Genomic DNA, 22,103 nt, shown 5'->3' on the forward strand with positions numbered 1-22,103 from the left:
CCCCCCCCCCAACACACACGCACACTTGACTTCGCGTCGGCTATGTATCACGCGAATCAAAGTTGATCTGCCGCGTATGAAAGTGAAAGCCGTCAAAAGCATAGTTTCATTAGATAACATTTTAGTGGCCTTTTACGGCAGGTGGCCGCTATTGACAGAGAGCCACTAATGCAGGTTTTACTATGTAAACATTTGTGTGGCCGTGTGTGTGTGTGTGTGTGTGTGTGTGTGTGCCAGTATGTGTATGCATGCATGCATAGTATGTCTCAATTATCCTAACATAAAATATGCAATTATTTTATCACGACACACGTGGTCCTAAATGATTATATTATCATGCGTCCACCACAATCTATGTGCTATATGAGTCATATCGCAGTAGCTCCGACCATGTACATTATATTTTCGTTCCTTTTTTTATCTTTTGCAATAGGTCACCACGCGAAGCATAAATCAGTTAAAAGGTTATGTTTACACAATACGGTACCGACGATACGTTGAACTTCAAGTGTCGACAGCCGACATTCTGTATAATGGGCGGAATGACTTGCGCAAATCATAATTATGTACTTGTGATACCGCGAGAGAAGGTTGCTGCTGGAAGATCGAGAGCAAGACGTCCAACATGGTGGTGAAGGTCTTTGTCGATGTGCTGTCGCAGCCTTGTCGCTCCGTCATGCTCTTTCTAAAGAACTCGAAAATCCCTCACGAGTTCGTATACGTAGAACTCCTGAAGGGTGCGTATAAAATTGTTCATAGTTTCTGTTCATACATCGGCTCGCCGATGCAATTTAATTGATATACTGTGTATTATTATGCACAGAATATGAGAGCGAGGAGCTCGTTACACCTTTTGTTTGCATCTGTAATTGTTATATCAAAATTGGGAGGGCTCGGGAGGGGAATTGTCTCTGCTTTCCATGAGGAGTGGACGAGGCAAGGTCCAACAGCTGTATATGCAAACGTGATGACCTTACCTGAGGACACCTGTGATCTGCTCAGACCTCTAGCATGATAGCTCATGGTTAGTATTCTCTACAGGAAAGATTCTGTATGCACTTGGCTTCACACAGTTTTACTTTCGAAGTTCAATCACTCTGCGGACATTTATATGTTTATAGTGGGTATATGAGCAGTGAATTTTTCATTTATGATTTCTGCGTTTATAGTGAATGGGATTCAGATAGCGATTTCAGGGTGTATAATTTGAGTTCCAGCTCCACATTTTAATAACCCCAGATTTTTTTTTTTTTTTACATTGACATGCTTGATGCGTAATCCTGAATAGTGCCTGTCCATAACTTTTCCTCGATCCATGCTGTAATGTAGATTAATAGAAAACCAGATGATAATCTCACTCGTGGCATAGCGTACGGACCTGGAACAATCACACGATAAATTGCAGATTAGGATGATGACTTCGTGTGACAAACAGTACAGATAAGATATAATATCTTCAATGATTGATGTAGTGCTTGTCTTTCGGCAAGGGACCGTGGACTTGTAAATGTTTACCATTAGGGAAAAGGTCGATCGTCTGTAAGTTTGATGATCTATGCCGGAGAAATTCACGATTCTCGTATTCGGTAATGGCATTAGTTTCTGTGTGCCACGCATGTATGCACGGGAACAAGAATTTTGATAACAAGCTAATCGGCTACGTCGTGACATGATATCTTACTTATTAAAGTAAAAATACGAAAGTAACGAGACGACCAATGTTTTATTTTAGTCTTACAATAATTTGCCTGATGGCATTTTCATTTAAACATGACTCCCATTATGCAAAGATTAGCTGCAATGGTCACATTAAAATTCATGATGACATGCACCAATGTTGAAATCCATTACAGTATATCAAATGTATGAAATATCATAAAATTAAAGTTTAAAAGATTAATCCCTTCTAAAAAGGTAATTGTTATAAAAACACGACAAAACAACAAACGGTCAACAGTCAACGAAGGATCAGAAGATGTACCGAGATAATGATATACACAGCAAAAAAAGAAAGTAAACACTTTTTCCAGTTCCTATTTTTCATAGAAGATCTTCATAAAAATCATTGTGTCGTAAACCATAATTTATAAAGGTTATCTAATTGGCTATCAACCTGGTAGGTTTATACGAAAGGAAAATATACGCATGAGTGAACACAAACGTTTTTGTCCTCCAAGACACAAAAGTAAAAATTGCAAAAATTCCCATAATGAAATTAATATACAAATGCCCTTCAAGATAACAACGATAGTAAAAGACCAATGTAGCACAATGAGAGACATGAATGAAATAGCAGAAATAAATTTTCGTTCTCTTGTTTCTCTTTATACTCTCAAACATAGTAACATAGTAGGGAAAGTGAAGGGGGAACAGGGGAATTTTCGGTCAACGCAAAGTTTAAATGACACAGGGAGTAAGCCGCAAACCATCTTTGTTACCATTGCTTCTTCTCTTATTTCTTGAATATTGAATTGACAGAAGATTCTTCATTTTCCTCTATTATTTTTTGCATTTCTTTATCTTTGGAGGGTTACAGAGACATAATTGGGATCATAGGTTGATTTTTGTATATCAATTTCCAATTTTTATTGTGTTGAATCTGTCTTTTGTTTCATTGTTATATGGAAGAGCACATGCGCTTGAATAACAACTTGTCCATTATTGCAATTTTTATACCTCCGCCACGAAGTGGTGCCGGAGGCATTATGTTTTCGGGTTGTCCGTCCGTCCGTCCGTCCGTCCGTCCGTCCGTCCGTCCGTCCGTCCGTCCTTCCGTCCGTCCTTCCGTCCGTACTGAATTTTGTGGACAGCATAACTAAAAAACCTTTCGAGGTATCCTAATGAAACTTGGCATGTATGTGTATTAGGGGGTGAAGTTGTGCCTATCAACTTTTGTGTGCACATGCTCAAGGTCAAAGGTCAAAAGGTCAAGGTCAAATACGTAAAATTTCACTATTTCCATCATATCTATGCAATGCCTGAAGATATTTTCTTGAGACTTACTTTATACATGTATTACCCAATTAAGATTCTCTGGTGAAAGTTTTGGGGTCATGAGGTCAAAGGTCAAAAGGTCAAGTAAAAATATTAAAACTTTACTTTTTTTCTCCGTAACTTGGAAATTGTTCAAGGTATCTTCATGGAACATAGTGTGTATACATGTACTGACTGGCAGTGATTATCTAGAGAAGTTAGGGTTCATGGGGTCAAAGGTCAGGGGTCAAAGGTCAAGGGCAACACTTCAAAATTTTACTATTTCCCTCATGTTTATGTAATGCCAGCAGGATTATTTTTGTTTACACTTGGTGTATGCATGTATAACCTAATAGAGATTCTCTGGAAAGTTTTGTTTTCCTTTTTTTTTTTGCCTCAAAGGTCAAAAGGTCAAGGATCAAGTGAAAGTGCTGAACTAACTTTTTCCTCCATATCTCGGAGGTGGCTCAAGTTATCTTGAAACTTACTACATATTTATGCATGTTCTGCCTGACAGTGATTATCTTATGAATTTTAGGGTCAAAGCCCAGATGAAAATGGTAACAATTTACTATTCAATACAGAAATTGCACTTTTTCTCCATACCTTGAAAATTACTCAATGCATAAATGTTTGAATGGGTCAGAGTCAAGTTAAAGTCCTGAAATCCCCAAATACATGCTCTCCTATTCATCCAATTAAACCTAGGTCAAGGTGAACATTCAACACATTTGTGACAAACTTGTCATTTTAATATTTTCCCAGTTTTGTGAAAATGTAATCACACATTGTCCACATGTACTATCTAGACCTATAAGGAGAATCATGCATTATGGCGGAGGCATACCAGTCGCCATAGCGACATTTCTAGTTACTTTTGTGCCTTGGAAGAGAAAAACGAACGTGTTCACTTATGCGTAACGTTTCCCATTTTTATTGACCTGCAAGGTTGATAGCAAATTAAATTACCTGTAACGTATCAGTATATATTAGCTAAACAATCTCTGAGAAAGATGAAGATGAATTTTAAGTGTTTACTTTCTTGTTTTGCTGAGTGTATATAATGTGACCGGGCCCTGTGAAGTTAATCTTGAAATAATAAGAGCCCCTCTGATGTATGCCATGTGTCTCAACGTGTGTCTGATAGTAGTTCTCTAGATTTTCAGTACTTTAGAGTTTAACAGTTTTAGTTGAAAATAGAGATGTTATTTCTTGGTACTTTCACTAAATTCCTCTTGTATTGGCGATTACTATTATTTTTTAGAAAATAGTGTGAAAATGTGATAATTCTCTCCTCAGACGAGCATAAAAAGCCCGAGTTCCAGGCCATCAATCCAATGATGCAGGTTCCTGCAATGAAGGATGGAGACTTCTGTTTATCCGAGAGGTACTTTAGAAACAAATTGACACTTTTGAACGAGCTAAATTCCTTACAAAAAGAGAAAGATTCCCATACCCTTCAATTTCTTCTTTTATTGATTACAGATTGGAGTTCTAAAGAGGGTTTATAAAAATTTGATTGACTGCGATACTTTGGTGTGTGAGATCAGTTCAAATCTTTAAAAAAAAACTATATAGATTTACGTTAACTTCGGCTTCCAAATGAAATAGATAAGCCAAATATACTTTTTCAAATGTTCAGATTCATTCAATGATTCATAGTGGTAAGATCCATTAGTAAAATACTGTCATTCCAACTTATACTTTTTCATTGCAAAACGATGATTTCTCAAAGTGCAATAATAGCAATGAATCCGTTAAATATATTATTGCCCCCCGTGCTCACGAAGTTCGATGCAGCCGATATTAGCTTTCATTGCCTCAAACCGTTCAATTAACCAATTGAAGTCACTAACAGGAGGAAGAACGTTTGAATGTATCACCCACCGATGCTGACACGTTCCCCTATATATTCCAACTTTCATAGTGTTGCCATACTACGGTACTTGGCGATGAAGTACCCGAATGATTACCCGGACAACTGGTACCCAGCGGACATTGAAAAACGCGCGAAGGTGGACGAGTACATGGCCTTCCAGCACCAGGGCATCAGACACCCTCTGGAAGAGCTTGCCTATGAAGAGGTTAGTGGTCAAGGGTGGCGAGATGACTGTGTCAATTGTTTGTGTGCTCGCATTCATGTTGCGTGGTGCGGGACCGAAAATGTGGGTTAGTATTTTAAATTTGGTCCATCGATGAAGCTATGAAATGGTCATATTACGCATCCAAGCAAAAGACCGATTGCTCAGTGATATCTCTGATGGGCAATGTTTTTTAAGGTGACTATATTGCCACTTATATACAGCCAACGGATTCGTCTGGGACACAATGGTTGAGTCCGATGATCTTTCAAACTGAACCGAAAAAGCTCCTCTGAGCCACAACAGAGACTATTACTCACCGTTAATTCTCAAATAAGAACCTAAGAAAATAATGACCAGGTATAACTGCTTTTTTACTTGTCTGAAAGGAAATGAATGATTACATAATGATCAACATGCAAAAACAAATACAGACACACGAAACAGTCCAATTGGGGAATTAAATTTCTCATGAAATTTCATTTATAAAATGTGACCCTTTTGTCTGATGCCGAATGTCGACTTTATAACATGTCATGTTATAATAAAATGATTTTGTATAATTTGAGGACCAATATGAATGGAAAATTATTCCAGTTTCGTTAGGTTACCATCTGTGATATTTCTAAATCTAGATTTTGAATATTCATTAGACAAGACCATCGCAACTGGGCACAAGTAGCTTTAAAACAAAGAATCATACTGTAATTCGAGCAACGTTTGTCTGTATGTCTGTCTGTCTGTCTGTCTGTTTGTCTGTCTATTTGTTCCTCTACTCCCAGGTCCTTGGTCCGATCTCCATCAAACTTAGTGGGTGGATGCAGGTTCATTTTTGGAAAGGTTAAGGTCACCGAGGTCAAAGGTCAAATAACTTTTAATCTTCGTCAGCTGCAATAATCAGAGACCCGATAAGAGGGCGCTATATTGATTTCTTACTTTTCCTACCTTGGCTGCATTGGTACATGCGGTGGCACCTCGGTATGTGCATTATTTTCCCCCAGAAATATCCTCAATAGGGATTTCCCAGGTGTAGGCCTACTTATATGGGGATTCCCCCAGAAATATCATCAATGGGGATTTCCCAAGTGTAGGCCTACTTATGCTTCCAGCAAGTTTGGTCAAGATCGGACCAAGTAGTAGCGCAAAACAGTTATTTGACCTCCGTTGACCTAGTGACCTTGACCATTTCTGGGGGAATCCCCATAGAGGATTTCTGGGCACTGGCTGAAGCCAAACAAGCATGATACATGTACTTCATCATAGCCCCTCCCCCCCCCCCCCCCCCCCGCCCCCCTCTATGCCCCGCTTCGGCTGATTCAGCACTCCACGGGTACAATTGACTAGTATACAAAATACGAGTAAAATCGAATAGACGTGTATTTTTTTCTTACCTCGAAATTTAGTCGAAAGACGTGATTTTTTTTCTCATCCTTGCGAAAAAGCAACTTCCGTCATTTTTACTTAGCAAAAATAAAACTACTTTCAGAGTGTCTATCTGAGGGGGACCTTTCATGACTCATGAGGTGAGCAGTGATACCGTCTTACAAGCTAACATTGATAACTTATGCGATGTGATAAATCGTCATTGTGATTTCCATTTTCTTTGTGCATACTTGCAGGCGTGGCCGTACCCAGTTATGCTGAACAAGCCCATTGATGAGGAAGCGGTCAAGAAGTACCACGAGCACACTAAAGGAAAGTTGGATATCTTCGCCAAGACATGGCTGGGAAAGAAGCCATTCCTCCTCGGAGCGGAAGTCAGCTTTGCTGACGTCATGGCTGTGAATGAGGTAAGGTCAAAGTTCAGCGTTATCATACCATAAATTTTAATAAGAATGTGGTAGAAACGAATAAATACATAAATGACAAATGAAATCACATTTGAATGTAACAAAACAACTGCTTCAATCAACGTGTGAGACAAATGGGCAAAATTGTTAATGTGTTTAGGGATACCAGAAGAAACAAGATATATATTAGGGTAAGAATTAGAGTAAGAAGGAATGCAAGACCACTAAATCATATTATGGTGTAATAAGATTTTGGAGACGTTGCCTTTGTAAAGAATATTTGGCTTGCCAAGAAGAAGAAGGAGGAGGAGAAAAGAACAACAACAGCAACAACAACACACACAGTAAAAACAGCATCAGATGGAACTGGATCGCGTCTTGATAGATTGCTATAAAGTAATCATGACGTTGAGTTTATTCACGGGGTAAAATATAAAAACACGTGGGACCGATTTTTACAATTTATTTTATTTTCACTCTGCATGCAATGAAAAAATATAATACACCAAAGATCAGGACCGAATTAAACTAATAATTTCATATATATATATATATATATATATATATACATATATATTTCAATATACCAACAGTCCAATTATTTTGTTACTCATGATTACATGTATTTCTTAATTTACATTCTTGAAATTATTACAAATCAGTTCTGTTAATGCGTTGTATGTAATTTGCCCTGTTTATTTAATGGAAATGAAAATAAATTTGAATTGAATTGATTTGAATTGAAATCTTTCTTTATGCAACTCGTAATATTATAAATCAGATTAATCTTGCAATGCTTTGAAACATGAACCACCATAGATGATTATATGAAATGGTTTCAGTCTTTTTGCTTTGATATATTCGAGAAGGACTTGTGTAGATTAACCTATACTTATGGAGTCAAAGAATTCTGTCGAAGCAAGAACACGGAGAGCTTATTGGTATAGTATACCCTCTTTATCTCTCATTTTCTCTTAATTTGAACACCGCACATATGACCATGTAGCTGGTACAAAGCACCATCTCTCGAGATCCGGTCACCGATAGCAACGACACTCTCAAGGCCTACATGGAGCGGCTTCGAGACGCATTGAACCCAGTGTTCGACGAGCTCTCCGCTGATGTCTACAAATGGAGGGACGAGTTCATCGCTAAGAACAAGAAGTAGTTCCTTCGACGCTGAGTCCGAATGTGACACATCATTTGTCCCATTCATGTGTGGGATATTTGTTTTATGTCTCCGCCACGATATGTTTAAGGGTTGTCCCTCTCCGTCCTTAATTCATTTTGTAGACGACGTAATTCAGAATCGTTTGAGTTATCCAAGTGAAACTTTGCATAATTCTGAATGTATAAGTGGACGGAGTTGTGCATAATGAACTACTGGGTGCATTTGTTGAAGGTAAAAGTCTTAAGCTCAACATCAAATTTTAAAATTTCACTATTTCACTCTTATTTCGGCATGCCAGAAAGTATTTTTCATGAAACTTAACGTGTACATATGTATGACCAGATGAACATTCTCAAGCGAAAGTTTTAAGCCATAGGGTCAAAAGTCAAATGTCAAGTGAAAATGCGAAAATATCACCTTTTCCTTGATATCTTAGGCTTAAAGTGAAATCTTCATAAAATATTTTACATAAAACTACACATGTACTGCCTTACAATATTTCTCTCTTGTAAATTTTTGGTTTTTGGTCAAAGGTCAAAGGTCAGGTTAAAATGCTTGAATTACACCGTTTAGTGCTGATACACCAATAAATATTTTCTTCATGGCTTGGAAATGACTCAAACTTGACTTACATTTACTACTGCAAAATGAGTCTGTAGGGAAAGATTTAAGCCATAGGGTCAAAGGTCAAGTGAACATTTTCCAAATTTGAAAATGCCTCAAAGTATCATCATGATGCATACTTACCAGATAATGATTATTTGCCAATCATGCAAAACTGTCATCTCACATTGGCAAAGTGTACCCTAGACATATTGGGATAATAAAGCGATATAGGAGCAAAAACCAGTCACCAGCGCAAGGTCTATTCACATTTAATTTTTTTTCCCGGGGGGGGGGGGGGATGGGCTGATGTCTTTGACATTGAAGTGAAAATGACCTGCCAATCAATAATTGTTATGTTAATAATTATTTGAAATTTCCACACTTTTTGGGCTTTTACACTTTTTGTTTTGTCAAGACAGTATTTCAATGTATTACAGCCTTCCGCTTTGAGGAAATTAAGGAGAGCAGTATGTCAAGGGAATGATAGCCATCATCACAATTTGTATACTAGTACACACTACTTAAAAGCTACTCTGTTGTTGCTATTAGCATGTGCAAAGACAAATATTGTATTGTCGTATTGACGTTGCAGGACAGGAGATTATATCACACCCACTGATTTTTTGAGAAGGGTAGGAGTGATCAAATCGGGGCCAGGGCTTTTCTTATCCTGCAACTGCATGATTCCCCTGTAAACTTCCTGAGATGAAATTGAAATGGAGCAAAGTTGAGGTAGAGGATCATTACGTTGTCATGCACTCGGACCTTCTGGCAACACACATGGAGGAGGGTAGATTGACTCAAAAAATACTCCAAAGCTGTTAGCTATGTCACTATTCTTATTGATGACTTCCCCATCTATACAAGTAGAATTGGAGGAGATGCACTTTTCTTCCTAGATCTGACGTATGCGAAGAAATGCTTCCTGTTCTCTGGAAGGGCAAAGAGAGTACTTACATATCAACATACAGTAGCTCGCGCTGATCGCATTCTTTGTTTCATTGCCTTAAATATTCAACATCCATCTTATTCAGTGATTTTTTAAGGATATAACCCTAATCCTTCATTTGCACCAGTTATAAATGGATGGATAAGAAAAAATAGCATTAACTCAGAGACAGATTTACCCCGATCTAGATTTGGCATAATCTTGTATCTTAAATGTTCTTTTGTGTATCTTCTGTATAAAACTGATTTATGATTTCTGAAAATAACTTAGATTCCAATTCTACATGATTTGTAACAACGGTGTATACGCGCCTACAGGCCTTATTGGCTTTTTATGTGTACACCATTTTCCATTTTACTTGTTGCGTGCTGTAATCTGGAACAATTTATGACTGTAGTTCTGATGTCGTTGTGGTTCCTTTTATATGTCATTGTTTTTTATGTTTTTCTGTAACACTGAATGCTTCATATTTTTGATTGTGATTGAAAATGAAATAAACGAATTGAACTGAATTGAATTGAATTAAATTTCATGATTTCGATCTGAATGAAATATTGAGACACGGTGTGTGCTATATTATTCCAAGCACTTTCTTCTAATGATTTTTCACCTTACAATACAATTTGTGAAGTTTATTCCACAGGGCCCTGTTTTATGAAGAGTTATAATTGATTATATAGTTGATTTCTATCATAAGTCTATGGCAGCCTGTGTGGTATTCTTTTGATAAAACGGGGCCCTGGTATAATGTCCCCGTTTTAAAAGGCTCTTGCATTCGTTCATATACATCTAGCTGAGTTCGTAACTGTAGCTGAACGATTCAACTATACTATGAACGTAAATTCAAACCTCAGGCATGATATTCGAAAACCTTTTGTAAGAGACAAGCCAAGCGTTGGTTCCCATTACACATAGTCACTTTGGATCTCTTACACTCTACACAGACTATATGGGTTACGCAGTTAACGCATAATCTCCGCTCCTTGTCTGTAACGGTGGTACGAGTGTATACTTCCAAAAGCCTCCGTATACAGTTATGTTGTTGGGTATTTGTTTTTTATCATTCACTAAATTTTGGTTCAACGCTTGCATTTATACAGTATGCTGGGCCCTTGTGAAATTTACTCGATTAACAAAATCACAAAGGACTGCGTATAATTCACGTGACAGTATTTCAAATCTTTGTACATTAACTCATATTAAAATCTTACTTATAAATTGTTGCTGTTTTTTTTCTTTTTATTAGGCTAATAAGTTCAATCCGGCGTTAGTCGCGGATAATACAGAGACCAAAGACTGAAGTTATAGGGGATTCGGTTGACAAGGTCAAGTTTACAACATGTCTAATCAGTTAATACATGTAATAATAAGTAAATAATAATAAGTATATTTCAAGCAATTTGCTCAAGGAGGTCTCAAGAAAATATTAGCCTATATACAGTGGACTCCCGTTATAACGAAGTCCTCGGGACTGGCAGTTTTCTTTCAGTATATCGAAATGTCGATGTAACCGAACAAATAGACAATAAAAATACATACAGCGGATAATGTTGCAGCCTGAATTTTTACTTCGTTGTAACGGAATTACGTTATAACCGAGTTCCTTATAACGGGAGTGCACTGTACATTTATACATCGCATGCCACTGACCTCACTCTATTCACGACGGTACTTCATGAAATCAAAGCTTATGAAATCGCCTCGTGCTTTACGCCTTTGTTGAATTATTCAGGGCAACGGTGTTGGTCATGATATCGTCCTCAAACGTTGACAGACTCAAGAATATCCGCCCTTTAACTATTCAGCATTTTATAACTTTTGTGAAATCACCCTACCACCCTAACAGTCTGAAAGAAAATGTAAACATTTAATACGAACAAAGTGGAAACATCGTAATCTGAGCTGAGTGATGTGATAGATTTAGCAGTATCGTCTCTAGAAAAAAAAAACATCACGCATAAACACACACACTCACACACACACACACACACACACACACACACATATATATATATATATATATATATATATATATATATATATATATAATATTATATATTGTATATTGGGAGATATGAGAAAGGAAGGAGAAATCGGTGCGTAGCTTTGACATCATTGTTTCTCTCACTGTTCCTCCTTTCCGGAAAAGTGCAAGAGTTGAATATATATATATATATATATATATATATATATATATATATAATACAGTACATTTATAAGGCGATTAATACGGATGTTTCTAAGCGCACGGTTTACCGGGAAAATTAATATTTAGACCAAAATAATACAAAAATACCAAAATTCAAATACAAAAAAAAATAGATACAGTGTATAAATGCGATAAGTAGTGAAAAATCAAAATCAGTGTACACCTCCATCGACCGACCCACAACTGGACCATTCCAAAGGACTATATATAGGATTATATACATATATATTATACAATGTAAATATGATTATATGAAACATATTTAACCGCTCTCTTATCCCTCTTGGTAGCATTTGAATCATGCTCTCCACTATCATTTTTTTTTTACATTTGTATTAGCTACTATGATAGAACATAAAAGGTATTGGTTACATATTTTGGAACAGTGATGTAGAAAATGTTCGATTTATCACATTTGATGCATATGTGTAGCTCAGTTGTATCACAAAACGTCCTACCATATATAAAATTTGCAGTACAATCTAAAATATAAGGAGCTATCACTATTTTTCTCAAGAAACCATAATTGTAGACGGTTATTCTGGAAACAATGTTATCATAACTATTGTTCACATTTTGTATATCTAACAATACTTAACATCGATTATATGATTAGAATTATTACATTGGTTGTTTCTATCCTTAACTCACATTAATTTTTAGAACTATTTTGAAGCACTAAAGCTGGGTTTTTGTTTCATCTGCAACTGGTATATAATGCCTTTAACTAATCTAGATTAACATATTTTATTATGATGACATAACAAAATGCACGTTGCTTGCTTGTTAGCTGATGAAACCCGGGAGTGCCCCCCCCCCCCCCCCCACCAACACACACACACTTTTGAAAACTTGGCGTCGGCTATGTATCACGCGAATCAAAGCAGGCATTAAGTTGATCTGCCGCGTATGAAAGTGAAAGCCGTCAAAAGCATAGTTTCATTAGATAACATTTTAGTGGCCTTTTACGGCAGGTGGCCGCTATTGACAGATAGCCGCTAATGCAGGTTTTACAATGTAAGCATGTGTGCGGCCGTGTCGTGTTTGTGTGTGTGCCAGTATGTGTATGCACGCATGCATAATATATCTCAATTATCCTAATATAAAATATGCAATAAGTTTATCGCGACACACGTAGGCCTATATGATTATATTAACATGCGTCCACCACAATCTATATGCTATATCATATCGCAGTAGCTCCGACCCTGTATACGTTGTATTTTCGTTGCTTTTTTAATCTTTTGCAATATGTCACCACGCGAAGCATAAATCAGTTAAAAGGTTATATTTACATAACACCGACGGTACGTTGAACTTCAAGTGTGGGCAGCCGACATTCTGTAGTGGCAGCGGAATGACTTGCGCAAATCATATGTACGTGTGATACCGCGAGAGAAGGTTGCTGCACATTACTGTATTCTACCTGCTGGAAGATCGAGAGCAAGACGTCCAACATGGTGGTGAAGGTCTTTGTCGATGTGCTGTCGCAGCCTTGTCGCTCCGTCATGCTCTTTCTAAAGAACTCTAAAATCCCTCACGAGTTCGTCCACGTAGAACTCCTGAAGGGTGCGTATAAAATTGTTCATAGTTTCTGTTCATATAAAAATGGCTCGCGGATGCAGTTTAATTGATCTACTGTGTATTATTATGCACAGAATATGAGAGCGAGGAGCTCGTTACACCTTTTGTTTGCATCTGTAATTGTTATATCAAAATTGGGAGGGGCTCGGGAGGGGGAATTGTCTCTGCTTCCCATGAGTAGTGGACGAGGCAAAGTCCAACAGCTGTAAATGCAAACGTGATGACCTTACCTGAGGACACCTGTACTCCGCTCAGAACTCTAGCATATAGCTTGTGGTTTGTACAGGAAAGATGGCATCTGCATGCACTTGGCTTCACACAGTTTTACTTTCGAAAGTCACTCTGTGCTGACATTATGCAGTGGCTAGTGGGTATATTCGCAGTGAATTTTGCGTTTATGATTTCGGCGTTTAGTATAGTGAATGGGATTCAGGTAGAGATTTCAGAGTGTAGTATGGAGTTCCAGGCTTCCAGCTCCACATTTTAATAACACCAGATTTGCTTCTTTTTTTGATTGACTCATTGACATGCTTGATGCTTAATCCTGAATAGTGCATGTCCATATTTCCTCGATCCAAGCTGTAATGTACATTAATAAAAAAAAACAGATGATAATCTCACTCCTGGCATCGATAGCGTACGGACCTGGAACAATCATTACACGATGAATTGCAGATTATCATATGATGATGACTTCCTGTGACAAACAGTATACAGATAAGATGAATATCTTCGATGATTGATGTAGTGCTGTCATTCATTCAAGCGTGTGCCTTATCTTCCGGCAAGGTACCATGGACTTGTAAATGTTTACCATCAGGGAAAAGGTCGTCTGCATGTTTGATTATCAGTATGCCCGAGAAATTCATAATTCTCGTATACGGTGGCATTGGTTTCTGTGTGCCATGCATGTATTCACGGGAACAGGAATTTTGATAACAAGCTAATCGGCTACGTCGTGACATGAAATCTCGCTTATTAAAGTAACATACGAAAGTAACGAGACGACCAATGTTTTATTTTAGTCTTACAATAATTTGCCTGGTTGCACTTTCATTTAAAGGGGATGGCTAGTAGCTGACCAGTGGGAATCAGTGGGAATGCTGGGGGATGATTGTTCCAATCCTTGTGGGATTCATTTAAGAGTACATTATATATGTATTGTTGTGTGAAAATTATTTGCTTCAGAATGGTCTCATATTCAAGTAATGTGCAGTTTAATGTTTCCAGGTTAGCATGCCTGTACAGTGACGGGGCGATCGTTAACGATCGTTAACGATCGTAACGTGCAATCACTTAAATGAATCCCACAAGGACTGGAACAATCATCCCCCAGCATTCCCACTGATTCCCACTGATTCCCACTGATCAGTTGCCAGCCATCCCCTTTAAACATGATTCCCATTATGCAAAGAATAGCTGAAATGGTCACATTAAAACTCATGATGGCATGCACCAATGTTGAAATCCTTTACAGTATATCAAATGCATGAAATATCATGAAATTAATGATTAAAAGATTAATCCCTTCTAGAAAGGTAATTGTTCTAAAAACACGACAATACCTAACAAACGGTCAACAGTCAACGAAGGATCAGAAGATGTGCCGAGATAATGCTATACACTCAGCAAAAAAGAAGAAGAAAGTAAACACTTTTTCCAGTTCATATTTTCATAGATCTTCATAAAAATCATTGTGTCATATACCATATAAAAGGTTATTTAATTGGCTATCAACCTGGTAGGTTTATACAAAAGATAACAATGATAGTAAAAGACCAATGTAGCGCAATGAGAGACATGAATGAAATAGCAGAAATAAATTTTCGTTCTCTTGTTTCTCTTTATACTCTCAAACATAGTAACATAGTGGGGAAAGTGAAGGGGAAACATGGGAATTTTCTGTCAACTCAAAGTTTAAATGACACAGGGAGTAAGCCGCAAAGGTGATAACATGGACAGAATTTCTTTATTTCTTTTAAGAAATTAAAGCATTCATTAGACAAATTCAAGAACCAAATATTATTTTCAAATTTTCTTAAATTGGAGTAGCATTTCAAATTTTTACCATCTTTGTTACCATTGCTTCTTCTCTTATGTCTTTTGAATATTGAAATGACGGAAGATTCTTCATTGTCCTCCGTTATTTTTTGCATTTCTTTATCTTTGGAGGGTTACGGAGACATAATGGGGATCATAGTTTGATTTTTATAAATCAATTTGCAATTTTTATTGTGTTGAATCTGTCTTTTGTTTCATTGTTATATGGAAGAGCACATGCGCTTGAATAACAACTTGTCCATTTTTGCAATTTTTACTTTTGTGCCTTTTTTTTTTTGAGAAAAATGAACGTGTTCACTCATGCGTAACGTTTCCTTTTTTATTGACCTGCTAGGTTGAAAGCCAATTAAACTACCTTTAACATAGTATATAAAACATCAATATTAGCCAAATAATCTATGAGAAAGATGAAGTTAAAAAAGTGTTTACTTTCTTGTTTTGCTGAGTGTATATAATGTGACCCGGGCCTTGTGAAGTTAATCGTGAAATGAGCCCCTCTGCTGTATGCCATGTGTCTCAACGTGTGTCTGATAGTAGTTCTCTAGATTTTCAGTACTTTAGAGTTTAACAGTTTTAGTTGAAAATAGAGATGTTATTTCTTGGTACTTTCACTAAATTCCTCTTGTATTGGCGATTACTTTTATTTTTTAGAAAATAGTGTGAAAATGTGATAATTCTCTCCTCAGACGAGCATAAGAAGCCCGAGTTCCAGGCCATCAATCCAATGATGCAGGTTCCTGCAATGAAGGATGGAGACTTCTGTTTATCCGAGAGGTACTTTAGAAACAAATTGACACTTTTGAATGAGCTAAATTCTTACAAAAAGAGAGAGATTTCCATACCCTTGAGTTTCTTCTTTTATTGATTACAGATTGGAGTTCTACTTATAAAGGGTTTATAAAATTTGATTGACGGCGATACTTTGGTGTGTGAGATCAGTTCAAATCTTAAAAAACCGCAACTATATAGATTTATGTTAACTTCGGTTTCCAAATGAAATAGATAAGCCAAATATACTTTTTCAAATGTTCAGATTCATTCAATGATTCATAGTGGTAAGATCCATTAGTAAAATACTGTCATTCCAACTTATACTTTTTCATTGCAAAACGATGATTTCTCAAAGTGCAATAAAAGCAATGAATCCGTTAAATACATATTTGACCCCCGTGCTCTCGAAGTCCGATGCAGCCGATATTAGCTTTCATTGCCTCAGACCGTTCCATTAACCATGCAATTAATATCACATAACAGGAGGAAGAAAGTTTGAATGTATCACCCACCGATGCTGACACGTTCACCTATATATATTCCAACTTTCACAGTGTTGCCATACTACGGTACTTGGCGATGAAGTACCCCAATGATTACCCGGACAACTGGTACCCAGCGGACATCGAAAAACGCGCGAAGGTGGACGAGTATATGGCTTTCCACCACCAGGGCATCAGACAACCTCTCGAAGAGCTTGCCATGGAAGAGGTTAGGTGGTCACGGGTTGCGAGAGGATTGTACCAATGGTTTGTGTGCTCGCATTCATGTTGCGTGGTGCGGGACCGAAAATGCGGGTTAGAATTTTGAATTTCGTCCATCGAGAAAGCTATGAAATGGTCATATTTATTACGCATCCAAGCAAAAGACCGACTGCTCAGTGATATCTCTGATGGGCAATGATATTTGAGGTGACTATATTGCCACTTATATACAGCCAACGGATTCATGTCTGGAACACAATGGTCGAGTCCTATAATCTTTCAAACTGAACCGAAAAAGCTCCTCTAAGCCACAACAGAGACCGTTAATTCTCAAATAAGAACATAAAAAAATAATGACGAGGTATAACTACTTTTTACTTGTCTGAAAGGAAATGAATGATTATACAATGACATGCAAAAACAAATGCAGACACACGAAATAGTTCAATCGGGGGAGTTAAATTTTTCATGAAATTTCATTTATCAAATGTGACCCTTTTGTCTGATGCCGAATGTCGACTTTAAAACATCTCATGTTATAATGAAATGATTTTGTATAATTTGAGGACCAATATGAATGAAAAATTGTTCTAGTTTCGTTAGGTTACCATCTGCGATATTTCTAAATCCCGCGTTAGATTTTGAATATTCATTATACAAGACCATCGCAACTGGGCACAGGTAACTTTAAAACATAAACAATATACGAAATACGAGTGAAATCGAATAGACGTATACTTTTTTTTCTTACCTCGAAATGGAGTCGAAAGATGTAATTTCTTATCCTTGCGAAAAAGCAACTTCCGTCATTCTTACTTATCAAAAATTTACCTAGACTCTCACGGTGTCTATCTGAAGGTGACCTTGTATGACTCATGAGGTAATCGAGCAGTGGTACCGTCTTACAAGCTAACATTAATACTTCGATGTGATAAATCGTTATTGTGCAATGTGATTTCCATTTTCTTTTGGTATACTTGCAGGTGTGGTACCCATTTATGCTGAACAAGCCCATTGATGAGGAAGCGGTCAAGAAATACCACGAGCACACTAAGGGAAAGTTGGATATCTTCGCCAAGACATGGCTGGGAAAGAAGCCATTCCTCCTCGGAGAGGAAGTCAGCTTTGCTGACGCTTTGGCTGTTAATGAGGTAAGGTCAAAGTTCATCGTCAACATTTCATACAGTTTAATAAGAATGTGGCAGAAACGAATAAATACATAAATGACTAATGAAATCACATTTGAATGTAACAAAACAACTGCTTCAATCAACGTGTGAGACAAATGGGCAAAATTGTTAATGTGTTTAGGGATACCAGAAGAAACAAGATATATATTAGGGTCAGAATTAGAGTAAGAAGGAACGCAGGACCACTAAATCATATTATGGTGTAATAAGATTTTGGAGACGTTGCATTTGTAAAGAATATTTGGCTTGCCAAGACAGCCTGCAAGAAGAAGAAGGAGGAGGAGGGAAAAAAAACAACAACACACATACTAAAGAATGTATATTATATATATATATATATATATATATAGATAATTACGTATATGAAATGGTTTCAGTCTTTTTGCTCTGATAAGATTCGAGAAGGACTTGAGTAGATAAACCTATACTTATGGAGTCAAAGAATTCTGTCCAAGCAAGAACGCGGACAGCTTGTTGGTATAGTATGTCCTCTTATTCTCTCATTTTCTCTCAATTTGAACACCGCACATATGACCATGTAGCTGGTACAAAGCACCATCTCTCGAGATCCGGTCACCGATAGCAACGACACTCTCAAGGCCTACATGGAGCGGCTTCGAGACGCATTGAACCCAGCGTTCGACGAGCTCTCCGCTGATATCTACAAATGGAGAGACGAGTACATCGCTAAGAACAAGAAGTAGTTCCTTCGACGCTGAGTCCGAATGTGACACATCATTTGTCCATTCATGTGTGGGATATTTGTTTTATATCTCCGCCACGATATGTTTTAGGGTTGTCCCTCTCCGTCCTTAATTTATTTTGTAGACGACGTAATTCAGAACCGTTTGAGTTATCCAACTGAAACTTGACATAATTCTGGATGTATAAGTGGACGGAGTTGTGCATGATGAACTACTGGGTGCACGTGTTGAAGGTAAAAGGTCTTAAGGTCAACATCAAATTTTAAAATTTCGCTATTTCACTCTTATTTCGGCATACCAGAAAGTATTTTCATGAAACTTAATGTATACGTATGTATGACCAGATGAAAATTCTCTATAGGGAAAGTTTTGAACCATAGGGTCAAAAGTCAAAGGTCAAGTGAAAATGCGAAAATATCACATTTTCCTCGATGTCTTAAGGCTTAACATAAAATTAAGTATACATAGAATTATTATACATGCATTGCCATAAAGTTATTTTCTCTTGTAAGTTTTTGGTCATTGGTTAAAGGTCAAAGGTACTAAGTAATTTATGAAATTTAATTTAATTACACCGTTTAGTAGTGATACACCAATTACTAGTAGCATTTTCTTCATTCCTTGGAAATGACTGAAACTTGATATCCACTCACTACTGCACAATGATTCTGATAGGGAAAGATCTAAGCCATGGGGTCAAAGGACAAGTGAAAATTTTCTATAAGCTGTAATTTGAAAATGACTCGAAGTCTTGCAATGAAAACTTATGTGTTTTGCCAGATTATGGTTATTTGCCAATCATGTAAAACTGTCTTTTTCACATTGGCAAAATGTACAGTAGAGATATTGGGAAATTATGCGATATAACGAGCAAAAACCAGTCGCAATAGCAACATTTCATTTCTTTTACCCCCCCCCCCCTTTTTTTTGGGGGGGGGGGGGCGGGGTTGTCTCCGACATTGAAGTCAAAATGACATGCCAATCGAATTATTATTGTGTTGATATTCATTCGAAATTTCCGCACTTGATGGGATTTTACACTTTTTTTTTTCAAGACAGTATTTCGATGAATTACGGCCTTCCGCCTTGAGGAAGTTAAGCAGAGCAGCATGTTAAGTGAATCATAGCCATCACCACAAAAAAGCTATACTCCGGCGTGTAATATGTTGCTCCTTTTAGCAAGTGCAAGGATATCGTCATCTAGAAACGTTTTCAAGTTCATATTTTTTAAAAGATTTATATAAAGGATTCAAAAGTACTTAAATCATGTAAAAAAAATCCATAGAAAGTCTTCATGATTTAAAAGACAGTATTTCCTGGTAGCTTCCATAAAAGATCAGATGCGAGGTTATTCTATGAAAATGATTCTTATGTCACATGTTTTCACATGACACAAAGTACCATAGTACTCTGTATCAATATGCGTTCCGAAAGCACCCACTGAATTCTGAAATCCCAATATAAAGACTTTGATTGCACAAAGTTGTCTCATGAATCTGATTATTTCCCTTGAGTTCAATATGTAAATGTTTTAATGTTGATTATATATTATATATATATATATATATATATATATATATATATATATAATGTGTATTATGTATATATGTATGTATATTGAAGTTGTATTGTCCGATCAATTTGTTTCCCACTGGATTACAGAATCACATTCCTGTAAATTAACTTCCAAGAAATCTGTTTATTGGTTAATTTCAAACATGATTGCATGTCATTACAATGCAATATTCCATTTTAGCTAAATATTTATGTGTGTGATACGTTCAGTATGTCACATTGATTTTATCTACATCGTTACAACTCTCACACACGTATATAAAATTCACACCAGGTCATAGACAAATTGAACTTGATAAAACACATTTATTTTCTTTGGATAAATTTTGGTGTCGATATGTTTTTACCTTGAGTATCTTTAGGTATATTGTCTGATCAGGGAGGTGGGGTCGACCTTTGGATGTAGCCGTCAAAACAGGACCGTCGGATCAAGTGTCAACGCAGGATTCTTAGTATCGGATTATACGTTTCCTTTGGCGCAATAACACTAAACACACAGGAAAATATTCAGCATCGTTTTACAATTACAGCAAATCATGAATGTGACCATTGATCAGTGTTCAGACTGGGTATATTGTCATGTGAATTTATTAGACGCCTCGCCTGTTACCATTTTATAATCAATACCTGAAGAAGCAGAAAGAAAAGCAATAGGATGCCCTATATACTGACCACATACATGTACATGACAAGAACATGTACGACGTGACAGATTTTTTACCCTTGCCTTAAATATTCAAGCCATCTTATTCTGTGATTTTTTTTTGTTGTGGATATAACCCTAATCCTTCATTTTCACCACTTATAAACGGATGGATAAGAAAAAATAGCATTAACTCTGAGACAGATCTATCCCAATCTAGATTTGACATTATCTTGTATCTTAAATTTCATGATTTCGATCTGAATGAAATATCTAGACACTGTGTGTGCTATATTATTCCAAGCACTTTCTTCTAATGATTTTTCACCTTTCAGTACAATTTGTGAAGTTTATTCCAGAGGGCCCTGTTTTATGAAGAGTTATAATTGATTATATAGTTGATTGCTATGATAAGTCTATAGCAACCTGTGTGGTATTCTTTTGATAAAACGGGGCCGTGGTATAATGTCCCCGTTTTAAAAAGGCTCTTTTGCATGGTGTTGAAAACATCTACCAGAGTTCATCACTGTAGCTGAACGATTAAACTATATACAAGGAACGTAAATTCAAACCTCTGGCATGATATTCGAAAACCTTTTGTAAGAGACAAGCCAACCATTAGTTCCCATTACACGTGGTCACTTAAGATCTCTTCCACTCATCACAGACTATTGGTTATGCAGTTTACGCATATCTCAGCTCCTTTAGCGTGTATGGTGGTACAAGTGTATTTTTTTCAAAAGCCTCCGTATATGATTATGTTGCTGGGTATTTGTTTTTTTATCATTCACTGAATTTTGGTTCAACGCTTGCATTTATACAATATGATGTAGGCCCTTTGTCAAATTTACTTGATAAACAAAATCACAAAGGACTGAGTATATAATTCACATGATAGTATTTCAAATCTTTGTACATTAACTCAAATTAAAATCTTACTTATAAATTGTTGCTGTTTTTTTATTTTTTAGGCTAATAAGTTGAATCCGGCGTTACTTCAGTAGTCGCCAATAATATAGAGACCAGACACTGAAGTTATAGGGGATTCTGTCGACAAGGTCAAGTTTACAACATGTCTAATCAGTTAATACA

General features: G+C 36.8%; 2 protein-coding genes across 2 annotated transcripts; both read left to right on the forward strand.

Moving 5' to 3' along the window:
• Positions 1–625: 625 nt before the first annotated feature.
• LOC139729698 (glutathione S-transferase theta-1-like) lies at positions 626–8,873 on the forward strand. The gene is made up of 5 exons (XM_071640628.1): positions 626–737; positions 4,273–4,360; positions 4,901–5,057; positions 6,674–6,844; positions 7,851–8,873. The coding sequence occupies exons 1-5, from the start codon at positions 626–628 to the stop codon at positions 8,010–8,012; spliced, it is 690 nt and encodes a 229-aa protein (XP_071496729.1). The 3' UTR covers positions 8,013–8,873.
• A 4,327-nt stretch (positions 8,874–13,200) lies between these two features.
• LOC139729699 (glutathione S-transferase theta-1-like) lies at positions 13,201–18,793 on the forward strand. Its single transcript, XM_071640629.1, has 5 exons — positions 13,201–13,348; positions 16,111–16,198; positions 16,750–16,906; positions 17,883–18,050; positions 18,632–18,793. Exons 1-5 carry the CDS (start codon positions 13,237–13,239, stop codon positions 18,791–18,793), a joined length of 687 nt encoding a protein of 228 aa, XP_071496730.1. The 5' UTR covers positions 13,201–13,236.
• Positions 18,794–22,103: the final 3,310 nt, after the last annotated feature.

The sequence above is a fragment of the Diadema antillarum genome, unplaced genomic scaffold (assembly GCF_040938485.1).
Source record: "Diadema antillarum isolate AM-2024a unplaced genomic scaffold, OU_Dant_1.0 seq00000250_RagTag, whole genome shotgun sequence".
NCBI classification, from domain to species: Eukaryota; Metazoa; Echinodermata; class Echinoidea; order Diadematoida; family Diadematidae; genus Diadema; species Diadema antillarum.

What these genes read in the sequence shown, in the direction of transcription:
- LOC139729698 (XM_071640628.1), top strand. Translation starts at nt 626, where the DNA reads ATGGTGGTGAAGGTCTTTGTCGATGTGCTGTCGCAGCCTTGTCGCTCC. An exon ending in GACTTCTGTTTATCCGAGAG is followed by an intron (nt 4,361 to 4,900) that starts GTACTTTAGAAA and finishes CAACTTTCATAG; the next exon opens with TGTTGCCATACTACGGTACT. An exon ending in ACGTCATGGCTGTGAATGAG is followed by an intron (nt 6,845 to 7,850) that starts GTAAGGTCAAAG and finishes ATGACCATGTAG; the next exon opens with CTGGTACAAAGCACCATCTC.
- LOC139729699 (XM_071640629.1), top strand. Translation starts at nt 13,237, where the DNA reads ATGGTGGTGAAGGTCTTTGTCGATGTGCTGTCGCAGCCTTGTCGCTCC. An exon ending in CCACGTAGAACTCCTGAAGG is followed by an intron (nt 13,349 to 16,110) that starts GTGCGTATAAAA and finishes TTCTCTCCTCAG; the next exon opens with ACGAGCATAAGAAGCCCGAG. An exon ending in AAGAGCTTGCCATGGAAGAG is followed by an intron (nt 16,907 to 17,882) that starts GTTAGGTGGTCA and finishes GTATACTTGCAG; the next exon opens with GTGTGGTACCCATTTATGCT.